The sequence below is a fragment of the Dryobates pubescens genome, chromosome 19 (assembly GCF_014839835.1).
Source record: "Dryobates pubescens isolate bDryPub1 chromosome 19, bDryPub1.pri, whole genome shotgun sequence".
Lineage (NCBI taxonomy): Eukaryota > Metazoa > Chordata > Aves > Piciformes > Picidae > Dryobates > Dryobates pubescens.
The window spans coordinates 10,290,187-10,307,167 of NC_071630.1; the positions used below are offsets into that span (position 1 = coordinate 10,290,187).

The following is a 16,981-nucleotide window of genomic DNA, read 5'->3' on the forward strand; positions in this document are numbered from 1 at the left end:
AAAAAGTGAAGTGTGAATTAAGGGGTGGATAATATTCTGTTTTGGTCTGAGCTCAGGTGTTTGCATCATTTCTCAGAAAGCCACTGGATCAGAAATCAAGAGGCTTGAGTAGAGTTTTTAGATCTGTAGGGTGTAAGTGCTAAAATAATGTAGCTCACTGGGAAGAGTCTGGAAGCAATTACTACAACAATACTGAATCTATGTCTTCTCTGACCCCTGTGAGGGCTTTGACTGCTGGACTACCTGCTCCTATTCAGTCCCTCCATAGGAGTCAATAAGGAGTTACGGAGTGTTCCAACCCTGCCCTGACAGTTTTGAGAGTATTATTTCTTTTCAATAATCTTGTATGCTGCTTCCCACTGACCATAAACCCAGGGTAGGTACCTCATGGCCAGTACTACAAAAACAAGACAGTAGGACTAGCTGTGGATTTGCCAAACAGATGGCATGCAAACTGGGAGTAATGTTGGACATGTCTTCTCTTGGCCAGGAAACTTGAATAAAGCCTGTTTACTTGGTGTTTGTGTAGGTGGCAACTGTTGTCATCCCATGGCGACATTCAGTTAAAAGTCAACAGGTGTGAAGTAGGGAATATAAATATTTCTGTGCTACTATGGCTGCAGGTTGTGAGGGCGAAAAACTCAGATACAAACAAAGTAACTTTGATAGACAATACGGAACTATCAATGTCACATTTAATGTATTGTGAATCTGTACTCAACTTCAGTTTCAGCAGTTATGATCCAGGAAAAACAAAACTTCAAACCATTGTAAACTATAACACTTGCCATTGTAGGCTCTTTTTCCTGAATTATGTGACAATGAACATTATTATCAGTTTGATGTTACAGCTCATGAATCATTGATCTGTTCCAGTATAGCAATTAATTTGCTCCTGCTTCCTGACAGGTATCCTCTTTGAATCTCCTGAATTAGATTTAATTGCCAGCATGCGATTATGAAGGAATGTGAGAATCCACTGAGATCTCTGTCCCATGTCTTGAGTCTCCATCTTGCACTTTTCACTTGAGTTTTGTAAATGCTCTACAAAAGATCTTGATTTCCCACCCCAAAATAGATACAGCAAAACCAAGCAATGTTGCTATTTCTAACTAGCTTATTTTACAAGTTCTGTAGAAGTTGAATTTGGAATAAAAACAGAGAGAATGACTGGGGTTTTAAGTGTCTTGATAGTCATACTTTAAAAAAGGTTCTTTTTTATTGCATGAAAAATTTTAGATACCTCTCACTTAAGTCAGAAGTTCACCTGCTTACTTTCTTTTCAGTAATACTATGTGGGTCTTTGAGACTGTCCAAAATAATGAAAAGTTTAGAACTAAGGGACATTGTCATGCAAATTTAATAGAATCTCCCACTACAGTGGGGTCAAATAACTCATGGCCTGCCCAGGTCTTATATTTTCAACTCAGTACCACTTGAGTCTTAATAAGAAGCTGTCCAGAGGACACAGCAACAGTGTCTCTTTATTTTTATCACAGAATAGAATTAAGCTTTTGGTATCAGACAGCTACTGTCTGTTAATTTGTTTTATACTGAAGAGTAAAAATACAGCCCAAGTGGTGAAGTGGATTAATACACCATGGTTTCAGCTCTTTGGAGTCTGTTGACACCTGTTAATTAATTTGTTCTGAGTAGCCAGACCAAATAGTGAATTGGATTAATGTAAGAGCATTTCAGCTCTTTCAACCAAATTTCAGATCTAGCCAAGTGAATTAGGAGTTTTGCAGTAGCCTAAAGCTAAGTGGGCATTTTGTCTTCATCACAGACTACCACTTCATTTGTCTGTCGGCACCTCCTGTATAGGAGAGCACATGAGTAGAACACCGTGCAGGCAGTCAACTCTAATAGAACATATCCAGATATTTTGTTGTATAGATATGTGACCCAAACGTGATCAGTTCCTGCTTTGCAGTCTTAGGAACATATTATTTTTGCTTGTAGACAATACAGCTCTGGTCTAATGGAAAGAAGTGATCATGAGGGTGAATGACTGCAATGTTAGACACAGGCAAGGGTGCATCAGCCCTAACAGAAAGAAAAGCATTGATACTCTTTCCCAGCCAAACTGTCTTTGATTGCTGCAACAAGAAACAGCCTCCTCAGACTCATAGAAAACAGGTCTTATTTTTCATCATGAGGCAACTGGTAATTTTTTTGTATGTCTCCTAGATGTGACCTGTGTATTACAGATTGATTCATCTGGGTGTGCCCAACCAACTGCACATGTATGACTCAGTTTGTCAAAATGTGCGGGGCAGGGTTGTAGGAGATACAGTCAGTTTGCATTGTGGTTTCTTTATTGGATTTTGTGAAACCACAGGCCAAAGGCTGAATTCTTTGTCCTTCAACTCCACCCTTCGCCCTCCCAGCCCCTCCCCCTGCAAATTTTATGCATGGGAAAATAAGACTTTTTCTAGATTGTCAGGATCAATGATCTCTTGTGAGAGAAAGAAGAGAGAATTTTTAATCTGTATAAATATCTATCATGACATGAATTAATTCTCATTTTTAATAAAGACCTGCTTTTATTTAGTGTGAAACAGGGATCCAGAAACTTTGGAACCCATGGTTCAGCTAATAGTTTAACAAGGGGCTTCTCTTTTTGATGTCCTGCTCCTTGCATTGCTGCTTTACACTATGCACACTGAGGTTTATATGCAACTGTTGTGACTTGACAGCATTTATACATGCTCTGAATGGCTTGTGTAGCTGTGCATTGGGGAAATGCAGGGGAGGAGAAAAGAGTCCTGGGTGGTGGGATTTCACGAGCTCTAGATCGATCTATGGCTTATACAAATGTATTTACTGCAATTCTTCCAAGGATAAAGTAGGGGTAAAGATATGGTGTTAGGAGGGACTGCTGTTAACTTTTCTTGCCTTGGATGAGCTGAAGGTCCTCTACCAGCAGTGTTCCCAAATATGCCAAGATTTCAGAAATGTTGGTACTGGCTGTTCTTTTGGAGGGAGAATGGAATTGGTTAGCTGATAAAAATAAGTGAAATGGGGGGGGGGGAGGGGGGAGGGGTTAGGAGTAGCGATGCCAAGACATGAATTTATCAAAAGAAGGTATAAGAGCATGAAACAAGAGGTATTTCTGGAAACAAAAATGCATATATGAGATGACTTCAGTTTGAGTAGAGTTTTATCATCAGTGCTCATGAGAAAAAACCTCAAAGTCAATGTTAAGGAATGAATGTGTTCCAAAGCAAAACCAGACTTGTAGAATTACACTGAGGCTTGGAGCAAGAAAGAGTGTGGCATTATTTGGGAAGGTAGGAACTACATAGGAGGAAAAGAAGGATCGTGCAGAGTTTAGAAAAGAATAACAAAGCAAATATTGGTTGGAATTAGAGGAGTGGTTGTTACATGGAGGGAGTGGAGATGCTGTAGAAATTGAGGCATAAGAAGAAATACATGGCAATAGAGCTTTAAAAACTCTTCGGGAGCAGAACTGAGAAGTTTTGAATTGTAATCACAGCTTGGAGCCTTGCAGGGAGTAGGAAGAACTGTAGTTTATGCATCCTTTCAGACATGGGACTGGGATAGTAGCCACTAGATCTATTAAACAGTATACATGACTTTAACATATAGTATTATTGCTTTAGGGTTTCATGAAATTGCTTTTGTGCAGCAGTGTTGTAATGCAATGAATTCCATAGCACTTGAGCAATCCAGAACTTGGGCATAAAATGTGTTCATTTTCCTCTGTATACTTACAGCTGGCTGCCCTGCAGCAAGACACAGAAAGTGGTTTTTCCAAGGTAGGATAATTTCTGCTACGAATAGGATTTATTTTATGTAAGAAAGAAATTTTATTTATTTTTTTTTTAGAAATTATTCTTCTATCCAGTAAGTGAAATGTGGAACAGCTTGCTCATGGCTGCTCCAGATTTGGAGTTGTCAATTGTCTACTACTGATCCACAGAATTCATGGCTTTATACAGGCTAACGCCCCACCAAAAAGAGATCTTTGATTTGTTTGCCATATCACAGAATTAAGATATGTGTTATATGTGTTCTTTCTTCTCCTCATTCTGGAAATCGGGGTGTTTTCAACATGTATGAAGTCTGGGGTTAAATGGAAGCTCTCATATTTGAGTTCCTCCAATATAAGTGAAGAAAGGAGTCCCCTCAGTGGACTCCATAGGAATATTAAGAGTAAGAAGTTAAGCTTTGTGTTCATTCTGTACAATAAATTTTCCATGTGGCTTTTGTTAAGTCTGAAAAGGGTTAGGTTTGTGAAAAGTTTAATTTGCTTTGGAACTCTGTAATGTGCCTTATACTCTTTTGAATAGCAGTTTGGTATCTTACTCAATGGTAGATGCTTTTATTAAAAGAACAAACAAACAAACAAGGAAAAGATGGTAAGACCCTTGTTTTCAAGGTAAATTTTTAATAGAGGACCCTTTTCTTAATGCTTGTATGCTTCAACAGCTGGATCAGTGAGTGCTTTCCTTATTTATACTACATTTACTCAAAGTGCTGAAGGGCTTTGAACATCTTCACCAGTTTTGAATTTATAAGAGCAATCTGGTTTTGTTTGCTTTGCAACCAGTGTAGTCACAGTAGAGATGGGGGAAAGGTATTTTTAATGATAATGAGTGATATGTTGTTAGTGTGTCCTGGTGAAGACGGAGCTATAAGGTCAGCCACTGTCTTTTTCCTTAAGCCTGTGTTTGCAATACTGTGTGACAGATGCAGTCATCATATTTGGTTGGTTGTGCAAAGGATACCTCATTATATTTGATGAGCAGTGTGGAACAATACAAGATTTCCTAAAAGAGGGGGTGATTCACACATGGCTCAAAATCAAAATAATACTCATTAGATGATGACAAGAAAATTTTGAAATGATAATTCAAAGATAAAAACTTGGTTGTCATTCTGTGTTACTCTCAGAACAGGTAACTTTCATTGTTAAGGTGTCCAAAAGGGAATTTAATGGAATGTAGTCCATTGTTGTCTTAGAAAAAGACATGGAATAAAGTAGATATAAAGATAAATGACACTTGTACTTGAATAGAAACAGGACTTTTCCACCATAAAAGATACTGCAGAGGTTCAGGGCAATCATGGAATGTATCATTTCACAAACCAAAGTTAAGATTTGTCTCCATGATGGCTGACATTTTGTCACACATGCATTACAAAACTACTTTAGAATAAATTAGCATTAAAATAGTAACAATTTACACATGATTGAATGATTCAAACAAGTATAACATTTTTCCTATTATATTCTTGATGTCTCAAAAGATGAAAGGGAGCTCCATCATAGAAAAAATACATATAGCATAGTTCCTTGAGTGTCATGCGACTGGAGCTGTAGTCCAAGAGTCTGTGAAGTTAATGGGTATATCAGTTAGGCAATATAGGGTTCTTCCACTCTATTTAGATGACAATTGTAACTAGAAATACCCAGGGTAATTAAATCAAGTTCCACCAGCAATTTCCATTACCCAGATGTTATATCTGACTGTGATTCACAAGTGTGGAAGCTTACATGCTCTGAAATACCTGATTCCCCTTAGCACGCTAGGTTTTAGCTGGATTTGATGATGTCAAGTACTCACTATGATTTGTAGGATGCCATTTACAGGCACCAAATACAGATGACTGATGAGCAGATGTTTGTGCATATGCCACTGACCTTTACAATTTTTAACTTTAATCATTCAGTTAATTATGTAAGCAGTTGCTCTTTAATTTACAAATAAAATTCCAGTATGTGTCTTAGATTTTTGTGTTATTAACAACATGAGAAAATATTTTCTGTGGTTTGGCATGTTTTAGAGACCATTAATTACTAATGTTGCTAATAACAACAATATTCCAATGTCGGAAATGACATGCATATAGTAACTAAGTATTCCAGCACAACTGTGAAATTTCAGCTGAGAAATATATAAAAAATAGCTCTTCTTAAGTTGATCCACAAGCAGTTTTAATTGTCAAGTCTTAAGGAGTGATGTTACTTTGTAGGAAGGCTGATATACCCCTGAATAGGACATCTCATTTGTTGCAACAAAGATCTGATTAATGTTACTGTTTGGGTTTTGTGTGTGTGTGTGAGAAACTGACCTCATTTTACACTGTCAAGCTTAGTGTATGAAAGCAACTAAATGACAAGAAACACATCCACTTTTCTGGTCACCATAGTGGATTAGAGATTGCCATTCCAGTGGTGTTTCTTACAATTATTTTGACAAATTGATATCAGTATTCAAACACCTTATTCCCATGACCAAGTCTAATGAAATTGTCTTTGCCAAGAGTAACAGTTCCTGCTGCCAGACAGAGACCAGGCTGTTCATTCAAATTTTCAAGTACTGCAGTGATCCTAAGAAGCCCTGGTAAAAAGAAAGAAAACCAGAACAGAGTGGAGACTTCTTAAAATATCTAGGAAAATTGCAGCTTGTATAGCATCAAAGTTTGGGCAGACTGGAATCTTTCAATACAAGCCTAATGAAAATGCTGGGAAAATGATACTGCAGCTAAGTAGCAAAGAACCTAGAAGGATTTCTCTCTTATCATTTTTGTTTAAAGTAAAATGAAATTCAAAAAAGCAGCATTTTTATTTTTTTACACTTTTTTTCTTAAAGAAAGTCTATATTTATTGTAATATCTATAAATACTATATTTTGTTGTGAATGGATATTTCTGGACACACACCTTAGGTTTCTGTTTGTTGTCCACACTACAAACTGCTGATTCCTGTCACACAAATGGTTATCTGGGGTTATGTCTGCTGCAAGGATGTGGTAGGTGTTACAGTCTTTGATCTGCTGTTTCCAGCAAAGATGATGGAAAGCTCTTTTGTGGGTTTCATGTTGTAATGCTAGCCTGATATTGTAAGAAAATTTGAAGCAAAATTACCAGCTCTAACTGGAGCAATTTCACATTCCTCAAGAGCTGCTCCTTCAATAAATGAAATTGGTAGATTCAGTAAAATGTATTGTATATGTAATTGTTCCATCCATGAATGAGAATCTTTTTACAGTATCACAGTATCACTAAGGTTGGAAGAGACCTCAAAGATCATCAAGTCCAACCTGTCACCACAGACCTCATGACTAGACCATGACACCAAGTGCCATGTCCAATCTCCTCTTGAACACTTCCAGGGATGGTGACTCCACCACCTCCCTGGGCAGCGCATTCCAATGATGAATGACTCTCTCCGTGAAGAACTTTCTCCTCACCTCGAGTCTAAACCTCCCCTGGCACAGCTTGAGACTGTGTCCTCTTGTTCTGGTGCTGGTTGCCTGGGAGAAGAGACCAACCCCTTCCTGGCTCCAACCACCTTTCAGGTAGTTGTATAGGGCAATGAGGTCACCCCTGAGTCTCCTCTTCTCCAGGCTAAACAACCCCAGTTCCCTCAGCCTCTCCTCATAGGGCTTGTGCTCAAGGCCTCTCCCCAGCCTTGCTGCCCTTCTCTAGACACGTTCAAGTGTCTCGATGTCCTTCTTAAACTGAGGGGCCCAGAACTGGAGTTGGTGTTTTAATTGTTGAATCAGGTGCTAAGTGCACATACAATTTTAGACTCTGTATTCTATTCTCTATTCTATTCTGGTCAATGATCAAACCAACAGCTGCAGTTGCCTGCCATTAAGAAAAATATTCTTACTCTCCCTCCATCCTTTAAAATCAGGGAAATCAGCAGTGAATTAGGAAATGTGTTGGTGAAGTACCTTTTTTTTTCTGTTTACCTGTATTCCACTGTGATGGTTTTGTCTGCTCATTTAATCAACCATCTTGCTGTTGGACAGCAGGGGATGATGGGAAAGAGAGAAATAATCTTGAAGAAATCATGATTTAAAACCCAGCATACTTAGGGAAGTGCTTGCATTTCAATGCCCAATCTGCAGAAGCTTTCTTCTCCATGCAACAGACAAATTGTGCTTAAAAAAAAATAAACAAATAATACTGTTTTCCTTTTTTTTTTTTTTTAATTATTTTTAAAAAATGTTTTTATTCCAAAGTCCTGCTCAGAGATCTAGACTTGGAAGCCTTAAGTCTTAGCACCCTGTTATTTTCCTTTAGAATTTCTTTGTGTTAGTGAATGCAGTGACAACTCATGGAATATAATTCATCTTTTTCTTCCATTTGTAGACCTTCTGGCAAAATGTAAAGGATATCCTGCCACGACAAAGTAATGAATGGGTCCATGGCTACCAAAATTGGGACATCTGGATATTGAATGCCTTGAAGTTCCTTTTGCTTCTCAAACTAGCATAGAAAGTAGCATTAATTATTCAAGAACAGGTTGGACAGGGCTCTGAGCAACCTGATCTAGTTGAGATTGGACTAGATGACCTTTAAAAGTCCCTTCCAACCCAAACCATTCTATGATACAAAGAGATGTAAATCTGAATAAATGTCTTGCTCGTTTCCCAGGAGCATGCATCTGGGAATTCTTCCTTACATTTCCATTAGCTTAAGGGCAACTGTGAATGTAGGAGTTAGCAGAATTTAAATTGTCATCAGCTGAGTACTGCTGCTGCTGAGATACAGAACTGGTATTTCCTTCAAGACATACTGGTAGTCACTTTTACTCTCCTTAGAAATCTCACAGACACATGCCAGCTAAACTGTCTGCTGTGGTTACAGTGCAAGTGATTTTGAAAGCTTACTGCTCTGTGCATTTGCCTTTGGACAGAATTCAGCTCTTCCCTTTATATTTGATGTGTCAAATGTTTTTATCTTGAACTTTCTCATGAATTCTTGTTAAGGAAAATTCTTTTGGGAGAGGAATTGAAAGACAAAAATAGGGACTCAAGTAGCCTGCAGAATGAAAGATAGAGAGAAATGCCAAAGCCTTTGGGAGAGATGGGAACTTGCTAACAGGGTGAACCTCAGAAAGTTATGAAAATTGGCAAAATTATGGGGAGATATTTTCTGCATGGTTTCCACTACTCTTGGACTTTATCATGACTAACTGTTGAAGTTTCCATTGCTTCTGTCTTTTGTCAAATTTGAAAAGTGATGCCAAAGCTAGTAGAGGTAGGGTAACATTTTTGGTGATGCTGCCATCATTATAGGTGCTTCCTGTCTAATGAAGCCATCAGGATCAGCCTGTGGAGTTCTTGAGTGATGGATATCCAGACTGTGCCATTAAGAAAATTCATTCAGCTTTGCAGTTTTATAAAAATGCAGCTCTTGTTACATAATTAAGTGCCATCTATTAGAACAACAGCATGGATGCCAGAAACTTAGGATTTTGGAGTTTCTAGAACGAGAGAGCAGAGCAAATTGTAGGATGCAACTGCCTTACTGGAATTAGACATCTAATTCAACCTATGATGTCTCCTGTAAAGCTATCATGATATCCTGGACAGATAGTAGAAATCTAACCTTCTTTGGTTTCACACATCCCAACAGAGTACAAATTTGTGTGTTTATTTGGGGATTTTTTTAATTATTTTTTTTTCCCCCTAGAAGAGATCCAAGTCAAAGGGAGCGTTTTGGGAGACGGGGAAAAGCTGGTTTTGGCCTTGGGAGTAACTGTGCTAGGAGAGGAGAGTCTTAGAGAATGCAAGAGAAATCAATGGAAAACTGAATTCATTCAGAGACATCACTGAGAGGATCAGAGAACAAAAGGAGAGGGAAGGCTAAGCTGTGATGGACAGAGTTTTCTAGGAGCCAGAGGCCACTGTGAAGAGTTCTCTGTACCTCATCAATACTGAATTGCCTGAAGCTCAGCTAGAACTAAATACTCCAGAAAATGTAGAAGGAAAAAGAAAAGCTTGCGTACAATCTGCTACTGCATTTTCCCTTTCAGATATAGTAGCATGCAGTTTTCTTTAAGAAAAAAGAGAAATCCAAGTTACACCTGGGCTTTGGTGTCTACTTTTATTTTTAAGTTACATGCTTTTGGTGTTTATTGAGAGTTCATTCATGGGAACAGTCTCAGAAAATTCAACTTCAAGTTCAGTTTGATTAAAAGCCTAGAGTGAGAAGTGACCAGGTCTAGATGAAACTTGAGATGTGAAAATTATGTAGGACATTTAAAGTATGGCCTTTTACAGGTCTTATATAAATAACTAAGGTAAGCCAGACCTTGTCTAAGGTTTGTGATTTAAATAGTCATTGTCTTCGAACAATAGACTCACTTGCTTAGGTTTAAAATCAGTCTATAGGAACACAAGATGAATATGGTCTGTCTACTCTCACTATAAGACATGCAGTAACCTGACAGATTTAAATAAATAGTTTGATACGTTATCATTCTTTGATGGAAAACATGAAACTTAGAATCTGGTAGTTCATGTTGATGTTGCAAGGATGCAGGGAATGGAAATAACAACTGAGCATTATTCAAAGTTGCTGTAATTGATCTTTTTCTTTTTTAGGAAATCTTTAAGACAGAAGGCAACCTTGGAATTCCAAGACAAAAAAGGGCTATTTTGGCAACTCCAATATTAATTCCTGAAAATCAAAGACCACCATTCCCCAGATCTGTTGGCAAGGTAAGTCAACAAGAGCTGGACCAAATTTTGATATTATGTGAACCGAATACAAACTAGAACTGAACAGAGAAGATTGGTTCTGTCTATATTGTGTAGACAGATGAAAATGACTTTGCATTCATGGCAGACTTTAACAGCATACATGTGGGTATAAAGCATTATCAGAGATGTGTGTTTTCATGCAGCTACTCCACACAGTAGAGGTAGCTGCCTGGCTGTGGGTTAGACTGGGGCCGAAATCTAGGTTGGGCCTATTATGAAGAGTTTCCTACAGCATAGTCTGGATTATGTTGTTTCTGTGATCAAGACCTAGAAGGAATCTGCAAAGTAGTATATTTAAAGAGGTCTTTTGTTCATTCCTTAGTTAATTGCTAGTCTTCAAAGACAGCAAGTCTTTGCAAACTTCAGTTTTTCTTTTTTTCCCCCAATGTTTGACATAAAAATGGAAAGTTTCTCTATCATCCACAGACAGACAATTCTAACAGTCACTTTCCCAGATCTGCAGATATACAGCTATGCATACAAAATCATTAATTCTAAACTAGCAATAACTGTTCAAATACATCAGAAGTTGTACTTACATGAATATAGTTTGCATCTCCTATGCATCACTCTGACGTTGATAGGTGTGTTATTGACATCATGGCCTATCCAGCTGTGGATTCCATCCCTAATTCCCACCAATATGATTTCTGGAGCTCAATGTACGGCTTGAGGGCAGAATTTTACTGTAGGATCAGGGTGTAATTACTGGTGCTGGCCAGCCAGCAGCTAATCATTTACTTTAATAATTAAGAAAGTTTATTTTCCTATTAGTAAAAAAAGAAAGGTTAATCTGTGAAGATTTAATTTTCTCTCCTCTCTTCCTCAGCAATTTATACTGATTTCAAAAACTTTTGTAAGTTTTCTCTGTATTTCTGAGGTATTCTTTAATGTGCCCTCAAGTTTCTGAAGCCATTTCTGAGCTTGTCGCTTCACATTTCAGGTTTTGAGAATTAATGATCAGTAAAAATTGTTGGTGAATACGTTAATGATAAGTAGTTAATTTTTAATACCTCTGCTGTACAATTTTAAAGCAGAGAGATAATTGAAAAGGCTACTTATACACAGATCTGTAGCATTTGGGTTTTTGTTGTTGTTGATTTATTTCTTGCTACCCACTTCCTCTCCTGCTCATGAACAGTGAATTTTTGGATCTGAAGTAGTCTGACTTGTCTTCTGCAATTCCCTTCATTAAGTATTTTATATTGGGTGTTTAGGATACAAGTCCTGGTAACAAGGCTCTTTCAGCAAAATGAGATGAATCAGGTCCTATTTGTGTTTAAATGTTTTCCTGGCATCTTGTGATCTTGATTTGTTTTGTTCCTGAGATGCTAGTCAGGGATCACAAGATCATCATTTGGTGATGTACAAACAGCATAAAAGCATCTTGCAGACTGCTTTTCAAAGGCTTTGAGATACCTGTCTTCAACTAATACTTTAATTATGACTACAAATGAGTAATACCTTGAAATACTTTAAACTGTCATCAATTTTAAAGTCTTTAAATATAATTTGTTTTCAATATAGTTCTAATTTAGGAATCCAGGCATGACTATTTTGGCCATAGTCTGTTGTAAATAGTAACACAGTGTATATGTGCCAAGTGAGAGAAAATTTAGAGATATTTAAAATAATGGAATGAAATATTCTAGTTCAGCTGCAGTAATTTGCAACTGAATGATTAACGAAACACAAATAAAAAGGTTTGAAGCCTCAGACATACTGATGGTAGAAAAGAAAGACTATTCTTCTCTAACTAAAAATATCATAGAATTCCTAGAATCACAGAATCAATAAGGTTGGAAGATACCTCAAATATCATCAAGTCCAACCTGTTGTCCACCACTTCATGACTACTAAACCATGACACCAAGTGCCACGTCCACTCCCCTCTCGAACACCTCCAGGGATGGTGACTCCATCACCTCCCTGGGCAGCCCATTCCAACGGCTAACAACTCTCTCTGTGAAGAACTTTCTCCTCACCTCAAGCCTAAACTTCCCCTGGCATAGTTTGGGACTGTGTCCCAGAACTTCTTAAGAAAGGCCATGACGTGTTCATATAAAATACCCTGTACTAATCTAGAAAGCCTTAGACACCCAATTCATGCACTTGTTTCAGCTGTAGAAAAGATTGATCGTCTTTCTCATTTAACTTTAGGTGCTTATTGTGAACTTGTACTTAGCTTCATGAATTTGTAAAAATTCATGTATTTGCCCACTTCTGTGAGGCACAAGGGACACATTTAATTCCTCTTTCACAGTATGTTTGTGCTTATCTTCAGAAGCCTCAGTAGGACACTACACAGACTGATGAATTGCAGCCTCTGATGTGTGTGGATTTCTTTTGAAATTAAGCTTTGCTTTCTCTGCTCTCTTGTAATCACTGTGAAGGGACATTGCAGATGTATTTGGTAGTTGTGGTTTTTCTATATTGTTTTTCAGAAGAAAGAAAGGATACAGACAATGGACAATTTACATGTTATAATAGAGTTTTTAAAATGAGAAGGAAAGGAAAGCAGATTTGGTCATGTCACTGCCAGCAGCCAGGGCTGAGGTCTCGTTTAGGTGTGCTGTGATGGGTACAGAAGAATTCGTGTCATGCCAGAGCGGTTTTCAAAGACTCAATCTGCACACCCCTGTGAGCAGTGTCCTGCTGAAATTCTCTTTGATGGACATTCCCACTCAAGCCTCTCTGAGACTGAGCTGTGGGGCAGTTCGTATGTTATGTAGATATGGCGATAACCATAGCAATGAAATAATGTAGGAACAATGAACCCCAATACAATAATGTGTGTGGTGGTGTGGCATAACTATCTGTTTTCCTGTGTGAAAAGTAATCCCAACATTCATTTTGCTTTCATCTTTGTTATTGTAATGTTACCTTTTCTGCTCATCAAGAATGTGAAGTTTTGGCTGAATGAAAAACGACATAGTGGTTATTCCAGATATGACTAGTTGTGTTTGATACCATTGTGCAGTCTGCTTTGAATGTCCATGTAAAAGTTGGGGTTTCAGTTGCACCTTGATTGTGCTATTTTCTCTTTCACCCGCTTTAGCAAACTTCCAGTGTAGTTTATTCCTCTGTGTCGACTGCCTCTTGGTTTCCAACCTATGCTTTGTTGCCTGGAAATGCACAAAGTTGGTTGGAAGTGACTGCAGCACAGCTGAACTGCTTATTAGCATTTAGCTGGGAGCAGGACAGATCTGCAAAACTAGGAGAGCAGGGGGAGAACAATTAACTACTCTTTAGACCTCAATTAGGATAAAATAGCACTTTAAAAAATGGGGATTTTAGGATACTTCATTAGTTAGGGTTGGTAATATAAATCAGGAAGGAGGCATAACAGTGGACAAGTGAAAAAAAAAAAACAGATTTAATTAATTACAAAAATTCAAATTAGCATTTAGCTTAACAAGGAAATACATGTGTAGAAGCTGTTCTTAGTGCTGTTACTGGCTTTCCAGACTACCCACTTAGGAATTAGACTGTTGCCTGTCCATTTGCACACCCTTCATTAGGCCATCTCTTAATTAAATAATTACCATAGGCATGCTGTGCTTGCTGGTAGAGGAATCTCACTTTTTAGCAGAATTTAAGACTTTGCATTTTAGCCTTCATTCCTGAGGGAAAATAGTGAGGTTAAAATATTTTAATGCAGTCTCGGTAATGTGGGCCTTTGTGACCAGATGGCCCAGGCTACAACTGTTGACTATCATCAATGTGTTTTGTTTAGCTCTTGCTGATATAGCACAGGGATGTGATATTCAATTTTTAGTCTCTCTCCATATGTTTTATTTTTCTGGTTTACTTGTCCATATCAAGTTAAATTAGGTACAAAACAGTGGGATGCAGGGTTATTTTGTAACTGTGGTGATAGGTTATGCACCACTATGCAAGGGAAAAATTTTCTAAGACTAACGTAAAAGTGGTGGTTCTATGCAGCTGTTTGATGACACTATCCAAACACACTTTAACTGTGGTAAACTGGTAAACTATCCAGACACACTTTAACTGTGGTAAACTGTGGTAAACTGCATGATGGTACTTTTTCCAGTTTGATCCTTGCACTAATGCAGAGCTCAAAGTGCAGGAAAGTAATTACAGGGAGGGACAAGAAGTTCCATCGCTTCTTCCAGACAAAAGGAGAGAAGTGTGTCTACAAAGTGTATGTTTTAACACAGGTTGAAAGGATTTCCTATAGATTCTACTGATGGACATATGATGAATCCATGATGTTACTCTTTGATTTTAAGGAACTGTCCTTCATAACACTGAATATTTGAGTTGTTGTCAAAAAATATCTGGAAACAGTAAGTGACCGGGTGAAAATTGCTGAAACTTTTTATGCTCAGTGAAGGCCAGAAGACAGAAAATATTACCCAGGAGACTTTGTAGGAAACTCCTGAATGAACCGTTTTGGCCAGTAAGAAAGGCTGTGTGGGCTGTGTGTCTTGTTGTTTTATTTGTTATGATTCTTCTCTCTTTTATTCTTTTGCAAGGAGAGGACATTTATTTCGATATTTTACATCAGATATTGTATATGATCCCATTTTTGGTGTTGGCTGATGGACAGCTGCTAAATGACAATTAGATGGCAAGATTGACCTAAACAGAAGCTCAAGAGTAAAAGCAATTTAGGCTAGGAAACAGGTTAGAGATCTTTGTGGAGGTTTTTGTTGTTTGTTTGTTGTTTGTTTTTTTTTTTTTCTTCTGAGTTGTGAATTTAAGCAAAAGAGAAAACACAGCTTGTTTGTTAATGCAACAATACAGAAAAAAAAAAAAGAAGAGGGGAGGAAACTGAAGAACTGAAGATCACTGGATGGAAAAGCTGCTGGAAGCTTATTATTTTTGAGTGGCTGTCTGATTAAAGCTATTTATATATCATATATGCTTCACAAAAGAGAAGTGGTTAGTACTAAACATGCAGCTGGAAAAATGCCAAATTTCAGTCAAAAGTTTGAGAAGGTGGTGATATAATTGTCAAGATAAATGATCATGATCTACTGGCCCATGAAAAGCATCTAGATGGAAGGATTGTAGACTGGAGAAGAACATGTCAGAGACAACAAATGAACAAGAAAGTGAACTAAAAGCTAATTAAGAAGTGAATTTGTTCTAGCACAAAATCTGAAGAGTGAGAGAAAGTCTAAAGAGCAGATTAAAGAAGTGGTGGAAGAGAAGGACCTAGCTAAGGTGAGCATCCAAGTCTGGACGATAACGGTGCATCCTAACTGAGAACAGAATGATGTACACAACAGAGGAGACATATCTAAAACCCTTTCCAACCCCGGAAGATCTGTGGAAGTCCTTACTGACTTTTCAGTTGGTCTGAAGCCAAATTCTTGGTCTGAATCTTCCTATCAGTGACTAAAAATGATTTGGAATCAAGAGATTGTGTTTCTTACTGTGGAACTAGAAGTAGGTCCTGAGGTCTACAAGAAATACCCCCTGGATTTGAAAAAACAACAAAATTCTTTAATATCCATTTGGTTGTTTCCAAATCATCACTACACCAAATCTAATGATCAGGCTGCTCTAAAGAGTGCTCAGAAAAGAGGAGATGGTCATCAGCAAGAGTCTAGACTGACTTATCCGAAAGGCAAGAGTATTTCAACGACAGCTGAGAAAGTGGTACCACCAGGGAGATGTTGGAATGATTGGCTCCTAGGAAGCATTCAGGGTGCAGAGTAGATGGAATTACTCGGGTACAAAGAATTCTGGTTTCTTGCATCAAAATCTGAGAGCATTAAAGGAGAACTAAAATGTGTCTATTATTCTACACAGGAAAACGCACATCCCCAGCTGAGGATATAGAAACACAAGCAGCAAAGAAAGAGTGGTAGAATGATGTAAAGAAAAGGGAAAATAATTATTGATTAATATCATTTATGCAATAATGACAGTCTTCATAAATAAAGCTCTTCCTAATCCATCAAGAAACAAGATTTGGATTAGAGAAAAATCAAGTTTTGATACTGCTACAGTAAAATTTGGCAGAAATATATATGAGCTCAATTTGTTCAGCCTAGCGCGGTAAAGTGTTTTCTGTAGATGTAAAGTGAGCGCAGTGATTTAAGCAAAAGGAATAGACTGGCTTAATGACTAATGGCTATAAATTTTGGCATGAGATTAGAAGAAAAGTTTCTGTTCCCCAGAGAAAAGGAATTAATTTTCAAGAGTATTACTGAGGAGGGAATACAAAGTTTGATAAATATACAGTCACAGTTGCATAATAAAACTGCTTCTGATCCTGAAAGCATAGACACCTAGAGGCTTCCTGCTATTCTGTTGTTCTTGAAAATGTGTAATACCCCGCTGAGCTGGACCTGAATGGACTGTTGGAGATGTCAGAGTTTAACAACTGCTCTGATTTGTGGCTGGCATGAAGGAATGGCACACTTCTGACCTTCACGGAAAAATACCAACCTACATCAGCAATGAATGTA

The 16,981-nt window shown here is 37.8% G+C and overlaps 1 protein-coding gene across 2 annotated transcripts in view; it reads left to right on the forward strand.

Annotated features, from left to right (window-relative positions):
- Window positions 1-16,981, forward strand: part of CDH13 (cadherin 13) — a 489,323-nt gene that overhangs the window by 195,039 nt on the left and 277,303 nt on the right. For both annotated transcript variants that reach the window (XM_054169942.1, XM_054169941.1), the window contains exon 4: window positions 10,374-10,490. In XM_054169942.1, coding sequence (XP_054025917.1) covers window positions 10,374-10,490 — 117 coding nt within the window. The remainder of the gene's footprint in view (window positions 1-10,373; window positions 10,491-16,981) is intronic.